The 8,999-nt window shown below is 40.5% G+C and overlaps 2 protein-coding genes across 2 annotated transcripts; both read right to left on the reverse strand.

Annotated features, from left to right (window-relative positions):
- Window positions 1–66: 66 nt before the first annotated feature.
- Window positions 67–2,767, reverse strand: gstk1 (glutathione S-transferase kappa 1). Its single transcript, XM_069655999.1, has 7 exons — window positions 2,256–2,767; window positions 2,094–2,175; window positions 1,616–1,744; window positions 1,352–1,497; window positions 1,153–1,269; window positions 978–1,071; window positions 67–561 (listed from the first exon to the last, which is right to left on the reverse strand). Exons 1-7 carry the CDS (start codon window positions 2,322–2,324, stop codon window positions 512–514), a joined length of 687 nt encoding a protein of 228 aa, XP_069512100.1. The 5' UTR covers window positions 2,325–2,767; the 3' UTR covers window positions 67–511.
- A 327-nt stretch (window positions 2,768–3,094) lies between these two features.
- rap1gapl (RAP1 GTPase activating protein-like) lies at window positions 3,095–8,353 on the reverse strand. The gene is made up of 19 exons (XM_069656753.1): window positions 8,173–8,353; window positions 7,991–8,023; window positions 7,803–7,893; window positions 7,578–7,613; window positions 7,448–7,495; window positions 7,062–7,259; window positions 6,881–6,978; window positions 6,359–6,437; window positions 5,979–6,032; window positions 5,824–5,907; window positions 5,646–5,746; window positions 5,424–5,553; window positions 5,172–5,333; window positions 4,927–4,998; window positions 4,548–4,634; window positions 4,282–4,437; window positions 4,096–4,179; window positions 3,992–4,011; window positions 3,095–3,915 (listed from the first exon to the last, which is right to left on the reverse strand). Exons 1-19 carry the CDS (start codon window positions 8,241–8,243, stop codon window positions 3,825–3,827), a joined length of 1,695 nt encoding a protein of 564 aa, XP_069512854.1. The 5' UTR covers window positions 8,244–8,353; the 3' UTR covers window positions 3,095–3,824.
- Between the last annotated feature and the right edge of the window lie 646 nt (window positions 8,354–8,999).

The raw sequence follows: 8,999 nt of genomic DNA on the forward strand, positions 1-8,999 counted from the left end.
GTGGTGCAATGGCCACGTTAAGTGACACGTGGGAGCTGTTGTCCGCTTGCTGTCCCCTCAGTAAATTCCACTCACTGAACTTGACATCTCTGCTGTGTTTGTGTTCTGGAGATTCTTTCATGCAAATATGTCTTGCTACGGGCTTAATTGTACAAACAGGCAGTCCAATACATACACTGTAAGGGCAGCTGCAGTACATACTGTAGTAAAAAGTAAACTGTACTTCAATAGAAAAGACGACCAGATGATTTATCTGTAAGTTGCCAATGTTGCTTTTAATTTTTAGGCACATAATTGGTATGTTACAATATTTACAAAGATATTTATTTTTAAGTTTCATTAAAAAGATGCTGCTTGGTTTCAGAAGGCAAAGCACAGAAAGTATAATCTTGGTAGAATAAATGAAAATCTAAGCGCCTTTCAAATGTAATGCAAAGTGAAAAATCTGTGAGCACACCAGCATCGAGTGAAGGCAGCTCTCTCTCTCTCTCTCTCTCTGTCTGTCTCTCTCTCACAGTTTGGCAGCGGACTTGTCAGGCTGAGGTCCCAGCCACTTCTCTCCTGAAACAGAGAACAAAATGAGGCTGGAGTGAGAATCTGAAGTTTCAACTTGAATTGTTAATGAGAATCTGGACTCCAAACCACAGAATTGAAACGTCAGTTTTCTCTAACTTAAACCGTCTCCATTGTGTCATTATCAATATAAAGTATTTACATTTTCAGCACTTATCTAGTACTATTATGAATGGTAAGGAATGGTACAGCAGTGACGCCAAGCGTCATCTTATTCTTTCTATACTTTTATTTATTTATTTATTGTATTTTATTTAAAAGGGACCATGTACAGTTTAAAACATAAATGTCACTATTTGATGCACCGTACCAGATTATAGCTTTAAGCTAATTCACATCTGTAGTCCCATTTTACATTATGTGTCTGTGTTTGTGAATGATGAACAGTACAATAGGTTTCTCACCGATGCAGTGGGCCATGAGCTCAAATCTGTCCGATCCAAAAAACATCTCGGGCTGGTCATTGACATGACACACGATCATTGGGAAGCCAAAAGACTGGAGGCAAGAGGAGAGATTTTGTTCAATATACTGCCATGTGTTGTCTGAATGTACAAGAAGAACCAAGGGACAACTGACCCCATATTCAAGTGCAGCCTGCGATGAGCTTTTCAGCTTGTCTTTGATGCCCTTTGAGGTGTACAGCTTCAGCGCTTCTTCAATCTCGCTCTCTGACAATCCTGCTTTCTTTGCTGCCTGCAAATAAATAACTGATTTATTAAAAAAAATAAAGTACTTCCTAATATTTTTAGATACAACCACTTGGATAAGCTGGTACCTCAGACAGTGATGCAGGTTCAGTGATGTCTTTGTCCTCACTCCAGATCCTTCTCCACAGCTCCCTGGACACGCGCTCCACATGCTGATCTCCACCCTTCTCCCTCTCTTGTACTGCAGCCACAAATCGCATGGCAGACAAGGAGCCTAGGAGAAACAAACAGAACAGAGAGAATGGAAGACAGGGGAAAAAATGTGTCACGGAATTACTTACTCCCAGACTTCTGTTGTCAACAAGCTCTGAATAACCATATCCGGTATGTACCTTTTTCAAACATGGCCTCAAAGGGGTTGGCTGGAGATTGCAAGGGAACATTAAAATACTCTGCCAAGCGTCTCAGATCCTTGCCCATGTACATGAATTTGTTTGGAACCAGACCAGGGGGCTTGTTGCCTGTCATGAAAGATAAATATCATATAAAACGGTATTCAAAAGAATTTAAGGGTACTTGTAACCGATGAAATAATAGTAGGAATTGTGTTATACTGTAGCCATAAATTGGTAATAGAGATGTTGTATTGTGAAAATCTTGTGTATTTTGTTAATAACATTTTGTATTATGAATCTGAATTTGCAGAGTAAATGTAGTTAAGTAAAAAGTACAACATTTGACTGATTTTGGTGGAGTAACGTTAGAAGTACAAAGAAGCAAAAACTGGAAATACTCAAGCAAAGCACTTGTAACTAGACAATTGTACTTACGTTTCGTACTTAAAAGTACTTGCCACGAATATTTGTTTACCTGCTCCTTGCATGATGCCACCCAGGAAAGCAGGGCGTAGTTTGAGCTCTATATTCCACACGTTTCTGTATCTGCACATGACCTACAAACACAAAACCAGCCATGTAAATCTTCATCTTCATTCAAGTCGGTGGCTTTCTTCCGAAATAAAACAACACAGACCTCAAAGCCAAGCCAGGAGTACGGAGAAACAACATCGTAGAACAGCTCAATCACTTTCTTGGATGTCATCTTCGGGTGTGTACGGTCAGCGGTTTCAACGTCAGGTCGCAGAAATGAACAATGACAATTAAATTTAACTTGTTGTTTAGTGAATAATCCAGGAGGCGTCTCCTTCAACTGCAAGCAGTGCACAGCCCAGTGTGTCAAAGTTCGGTTGATCTGACGCAGGGCTTCTTGGTGTAATAATTAATAAAATCAGTGCTTCAACAACATAAAAATAGTAATCACTTTTAAAAGTTGATAGCAGCTAAGCTATAAACTAGCTAGAATGGGCGGTTATTATTCGTAAAATAGACGTAGCTTTAAGTTAGCCACAGTTAGCTCGAACTACAAACAACATGGATAGGTTCAGTAACAATGTCTGACTTTTGTCTTCACCAAACACGTAAGAGCATTACTGCCCTCCTCTGGAGCAACGGCAACTCGGTGCAAATCATAAATCGATTCCTTTAATTTTCTTCTTCTACGGCGTCTTCTTCATCCTTCTTCTTCTTCTCTTCTTATTGAATTCATAAATTGTTGACAGCGTACAGGCGCATTACCGCCACCTATTCGACTGGAGTAGGAAGCGGCACATTATCAGTAAATGTATCTTATAAATTTGTTTCTTTTTATGAAATGATCTTTTTTAATTTTGATCTATAATTATAACTTTTAACTGCACATATCTGGCCACACCTTTATAGTTAATGCAAGAAAAAACAACTAAAAATATTATTTATTTATTCATTAATTTTTTCAGAATATTTCACAACGTTTATTTTACAACTATAATTACTTGTTACTTTTCAGATAAAACCCTTGCACAAAAAAAATAAAATGCAGCAGATAAATCAAAATACATCATATAGTAAATTTAGCTATTTATAGCTACCTTTTTACTTGAACATACCTTATATGAATGTCTTCTGGCAGGACACTGCTCAGATTTCTCCATTCATGGCAGCATGACTAACCAGGGCAACATTGCCAATAATGGCACAGTGGAGCTGTATTGTAAATTGAACGGGCCCATCCTTTTTCTTTAGCCTCTCATCTGCTTTTTTATATATTCAGTATATTTTGGTTTCTTAAACTGTTCAACTCATTTTTCTAAAAATCACGTGTTACTTGTATCAGTAATTCCATATTTAAAGCAATTTGTTTTCTTCCTTTTCTGCGCTTTGTGCTAATTATGAATTTATTCTACTGCTATTCCTCACCTCTGTCTCTTCAATGAAGTTATAGTTTTATTGACAATATAAACACACATGTGTAAACTCTCAATACATTTGAGCCTTTCCTGGCAGTTTTATATGATTGACATTTCACTGAAATACGATGTAAAGATTTTCATGTATGTAGAATATCACTGCTATGACAGTAAAATAATTATATTCTTAGAAATACTCTTTACTTTTACACTCTATGTACATATTAGGGTTCCACTAGCATAATACAGAAGTTACCATATAAGCTAGTGATGTCTATACATATATTATATTCTAAAATCTACAAAATAATCTCTTTTTATGTCTCCTCTTGAGGACTGGCTTGATCTTTGAGTTCAGCTGCTCCCAAACTGTCAGAGGGAGCAGGCAGAGGTCCTGGAGATTTGTCACTGAAAAAAGAGAAACCATGTATCTGTAATGCAATCTTAAGTCATAAAAATATTGACCTGAATACAGAAGTCTTACCTCTCTCCATCCTTCTCTGTCTGTGAAAGAAGTTACAAAATACTATTAGCTCAAAACTTTTTAAAGTATTTTTTTTACTCAAAAACTCTCTTGTGAATCTTTACCTTAAGCCTCTGTGATGCACTGCTAGCAATCTTCTTGGGTACCCCGAGAGTCTCAAAAGAGTGGCTCCGCACTCTGATGGCTCTCTAAAGACAAAATGTTCAGAGTGAATAATGAAATTTAAGTAATAAAACAAAGCATGAGGGAGATTATGTAAGCTGAAAGGCATGAGGGAGGCCAACATTCACCTTAAAATTTTCAATGAATCCTCCGCTCCCCTCAGACGTCCCCCGTACACCCTCAGATGAAGGGAGAGCAGACAGTGATGGATCTCCCATCATGCACTGGGAACGAGTCGAGAGTTCAGCCTGCAAGCTCTCCAGGAGCGACGAACGAGTGCGGAGCTTCGTCAGGAAGAAGAGCAAACATGGCAGAGAGAAATCAGGCAACAAGTTTGGAGAGTCATAAACAAAAAAAAACTGTTATGCACATTTTTTAACCTCTTTTTCTTTACCTCTAGTCGGCTGAAGCGTTGAGCTTTGTAGCAGGAAATCTCTGCATTGATGAGTTTGGTCAGAAGGAACTCTCTCAGCAGGGATTGCTAAAAGACAGGAAGAAAGAAAGACCTGTGAAGCATCTCAGTCATTGATTTATATTCTAGCTATTCAGGTGAGCAAGCTTTGGATTAAAATGCTCAGAGGCAGGACAGGTAAAACTAAGTTTCCTGTGTGGAGCATCAAAAACGAAAGGCATTTTCAGATGGGCAGAGATAAAAAAAAACAACCTTTACCTTTACCTTACCTTTATGCTCAGTCACGGACATGGCTCGGTTGTTAAAGTTTGTTCGTTCATTTACGAAAAAAGAAAAGAGTTACATTTGTTCTATTTCTTACCTCTGTGAAGACAGGAGGATCAGGAAGCACCGGACCAAAGGGAGGAACGTCCTCTCTGGCTGTGACAGACACCTGAGGAGGAGAAAAATGTTACAGCTTAAAAGATAAACTTACCTGGCTGCAATGAACACAGAGGTGAATGTTTCTGATGTTCCTACTAAAAAATAACAAAAAAAAATGCATGACAGAAAAGTTGCGGTTGTTAAAACATCTTGATTGAATTTATGAGAAGAGGAATGGGTCACCTGGTACGCAGTTTCACCTGTCTCCACTTCCCTCTGAATCCTCCGGACCACCAGGAAACAGTGCAGGAAGTGAGACTTGATGACATTAGACAGAAAGGGGGTTTGACCTTCCTGGTAGACCAAAGCTACAATGTCATTACCAATGTGTCTTTTTCTTTGTAACTGTGCAGGATGACGAGGAGAAGAGGAAAGAAATCTGTGTTAGAATTGTGTAACAAACTAATCATAGAAATAGGCCGCACACTGACTGACCTGCTGCGGGTCGCCGTCTGTGAACGGCAGCTTGGTTGCGACATGGAACATGATTTCCCTCCCGTGAAAGGAAGTGTAGACGGCTTCACTTCCTGTCTGACCGTGACACACATCCAGTCCTCCTCTAAACCTGAGAAAAAGGAGCAGAGGAGAAGATATCATGTGATATTACACATAGCATGTCTCGTTTGTGCAGCTAGACATCATTATAGTGCACATTACCCGGTAAAGCCTTGCAGCTGAATCGTCTCTCCCAGCACAGAGAGGAACTCCTTAAACTCTTCACTCTCCTCGTTGTTACTCAATATTTCCTCCTCTGTGAGCTACAGACAGATGGATGTTATCTCGGAGGCAGCAGTTATGATATGGTGCCTTGTTTCGAATGCAGGACATTTCTTACCTGCTCGTCCTTTTGGTACAAAATGCCAAACTTGAAGTTAGGAGACACTCTGTGTTCATCGAATGCAGTTATGAGATCTGGAGCCTGAGGGAGGAGCATTAATAGCATTTATCTGATATCTATTGTTTAAGTTACTGGTCACATTGGATAATTACCTTGAGATAGCCGACCACTTCAAACTTTGAGACGGTCACTCTGTCGCAGAGCATCTAGAGAGACAATGAGGGACTTTATACACGTCTTACACAGCAGTCTAGCAGAGGTCAAAAGTGCTATACTGAAGTTCAATTCTCAGGTACTTTGACAAGTAAGAAGATATGATGAATAGTTTAAATCCTATAACCCCACAGTGTATATTTCAGTATTTGCCTGGACCAGCTAAAACACTAAAAGGCTTCACATGTTGATGCATCAGTAAAATAATCCAACATATCCACACAGTGTATCAAATATAAACACTTTCAAGGGGCTAATGTGAACATTAACTTGCGACTACTTTTTAGAATTATTATTATTTTCCAGAATAGTTTGTTACCTTCGCTAATTCAACAGCAGATGGGATGTTTGGGAAAAGAGAGACAGAGAAGACTCCATGTAGAGAGCACTCCTTCATCCTGTGAGACAGCAAACAGTCCCTTTATACGTACATTATGCAGTATTGCTTCAAATCAACAATTACAACATAAACACAAACGTGAAGATTTTTCTCAGACATGACTGATGTTTTTCTGACTAAAAAGTTCAAATACTTAGATCCAATCCTTCTTCCTCTTTGGTATAATATCTATGAATACCGGTTAACAAAAACTCTCTGCTAAGTAAGCATCCTAAGTGCACTGGAGGAGTCCAGTTTTCTAAATCAAGTCGCATACTGGACCGTAATTGGCTTCCAAACTAGTTGTATGTCCGTAATTAAGCTAAGACTTGATGTAGGCACACAACCTAATAGATGTGATAACCTCTGTCTTGTGTCATACTCTGCACAAACATGATTTGGCACAGTGAAGGTCAAACATTCAACAATGTCTCATAGTCGGTTAAAATAGCTGATCTTAACCTCAGTATGACTCGCAGCTTGTTCTCCTCCTCCTCCAAACACACAGACAGAACCAGAGGCCCCAGAGCTGGATCCACTGCTGTGAACGAGTGGTGGTACTAAAGAGATAGAGCATGATAAAACATAATTATCAGTCCAGGAGAGAGAATATAGTCCTTTATAGTTTAGACAGTCTGCTTACTCGTGAGCGGAAGAACTCGTGGTATATTTTGGCCTCCCCGTCTCTCTCCATGATGTCGTAGCTCTCTGGATCCGGGCCGGAGTGGGACGAGGTGGGACTCATGTCGACCAACCTCTCCAGAGGGGGGTCGATCCAGTAGCCCCCCGACTCTGAGGGCAGGATGAGCGGCAGGTCTCCACCTATCGTTAAAATCTGAGACTAAAACAGACAGAAAGTAGCACCTGATGATTATGAAGAGGGCCTGTTTGTGTAGTGCTTTGATTTTGGGGAAACAAATGTCACAGCGTTCCGTGAAAGATCAGTATCAGCACACACACAAACACAGAATCAAACCTGCTTATCGAGTCAACTACTCCTTTTTTTTTTCATATGTAATGAAGACTAACCTTCAGAGGGAGAGGGAACTCACAGCGCTGCTCATCGATCCTGCTGCCCTGATGGACAAGGGGAGTATTGATGATAAGAAACTTCCTGGACACACACACACAACACAAGATCAATGCTAGCGTAACTCACCTGCAGCTTTTCAATGATTTCAAACAGCTCTGTGTCCTGATACGAGCAGCAGGCAGCAGGGGTCAGACAGAAAGGCAGACGCACAGAAAGGGAAGGAGAAGAAGAAGAGGAAGATGACACACACTTCAGTTGCGACTTGACTTCTCACAGAGGCAGGATATTGAAACTCATATTGAATTAAATTAAGAGAAGGAAGGTGCACGCTGAACATTATAATGATACCACCCTCTGGTTGCTGCTGGCGGAGACGAAAGGCTTGTTCTCAGTGGCAGGAGAGTCCAGGATGTCCAGGATGGTGTCCTCTGCAGATTCAGGTCTGCAGCAACAGGTTCATTAACACAAGAAGACAACACAACACTCCTCAAAGCTTGTGAAAGAATGTTGGCTGCAGTAAAACAGAAAACAAACCTCACCTGGTCTCGTCTGCACAAGTGAATCTGTCCACGCTGTAAACAAGGAAGTGAGAACTACTCTAAGAAGACAGATCATCTTACATACAAAGGGTTAAATCTAAAGATATGTCATATATTCAGCTACTTAATTGATTAGTGCTAAATGTCAGGTCCAATATAAAGCAAACAGTGTCTTTACTCACCCTCCATATGCCCCAAAAGTGAAACTTCTCTTCCTGGAAAAGGACGTGTCATTCCTCTTTTCTCCCTCCATGGCTTTGGTGTCACTGTGAATGTTTGTACATGCCAGTTTGCGACCGAGTCAATCAGGACTGGCTAAGGTTGAATTAATTCACTCTATCATTCTGTCACTCCTCCTCCTCTCTGCCCCCTGCCTCTCACTCATTTAAGCTTCCCTTTCCTCCCTCTGTCCTGCTGTCACACACACACAGGCAGCTTTAACCCGCTCATGCTCACAGGTGCAGCAGCTGCAACAAACTGTAGAAAATAAAGAAAAGAAGGACACAGTGAGGGCACTGCACGCTATCGATCCTCGGATAAACACTCCTAGTGGTTTCTCTGACTGACTGAACTTAAAGATAGACTTGTAAATAAATAAGGAAACGGGTGAGACATTTTCCCCCGGACCTGTTACCCTTTGAGTCAGTGAGATCATCAATTATTGACAGCACACACAGTGAGGGTGAGGAGAGAGACAGCAGGGGAGGGTGAAGTAGGCCTGAGGAGAGGGAGAGAGAGAGAGCGAGAGAGCGAGAGAAAGGGAAGTAAGGAAGAGAGAGATTGAAAGAGAGGAAGTATGCACTGTTAAATGGTGAATTACATTTCTATAAACTGTTTGTCTGACTTGAATTTAATGGTCTTGCTTCTGTATTCAAAGTGACTGGACTTGACTGAACTGGACTGGACAAAGTGTTCTGGACTTGATTTTCACTTTTATCTGCAAACTTATGATTTGACCAGAGCAGGAAGAAGTTTTACGTACCAATGCAACAATATACAAATCCAATAA

Source organism: Semicossyphus pulcher, unplaced genomic scaffold, assembly GCF_022749685.1.
Source record: "Semicossyphus pulcher isolate SPU_LCO1_2020_fin unplaced genomic scaffold, fSemPul1.0.p SCAF_9, whole genome shotgun sequence".
Classification (NCBI taxonomy): Eukaryota; Metazoa; Chordata; class Actinopteri; order Labriformes; family Labridae; genus Semicossyphus; species Semicossyphus pulcher.

Coding starts and splice junctions, on each gene's coding strand:
- gstk1 (XM_069655999.1), bottom strand. CDS start 2,324: ATGACATCCAAGAAAGTGATTGAGCTGTTCTACGATGTTGTTTCTCCG. Junction 2,176..2,255: donor ACTCCTGGCTTGGCTTTGAG/GTCTGTGTTGTT, acceptor TTGTGTTTGTAG/GTCATGTGCAGATACAGAAA. Junction 1,270..1,351: donor AACCTGCATCACTGTCTGAG/GTACCAGCTTAT, acceptor ATTTATTTGCAG/GCAGCAAAGAAAGCAGGATT.
- rap1gapl (XM_069656753.1), bottom strand. CDS start 8,243: ATGGAGGGAGAAAAGAGGAATGACACGTCCTTTTCCAGGAAGAGAAGT. Junction 7,496..7,577: donor AAATCATTGAAAAGCTGCAG/GTGAGTTACGCT, acceptor CTTGTCCATCAG/GGCAGCAGGATCGATGAGCA. Junction 5,908..5,978: donor AAGTGGTCGGCTATCTCAAG/GTAATTATCCAA, acceptor CTCCTCCCTCAG/GCTCCAGATCTCATAACTGC.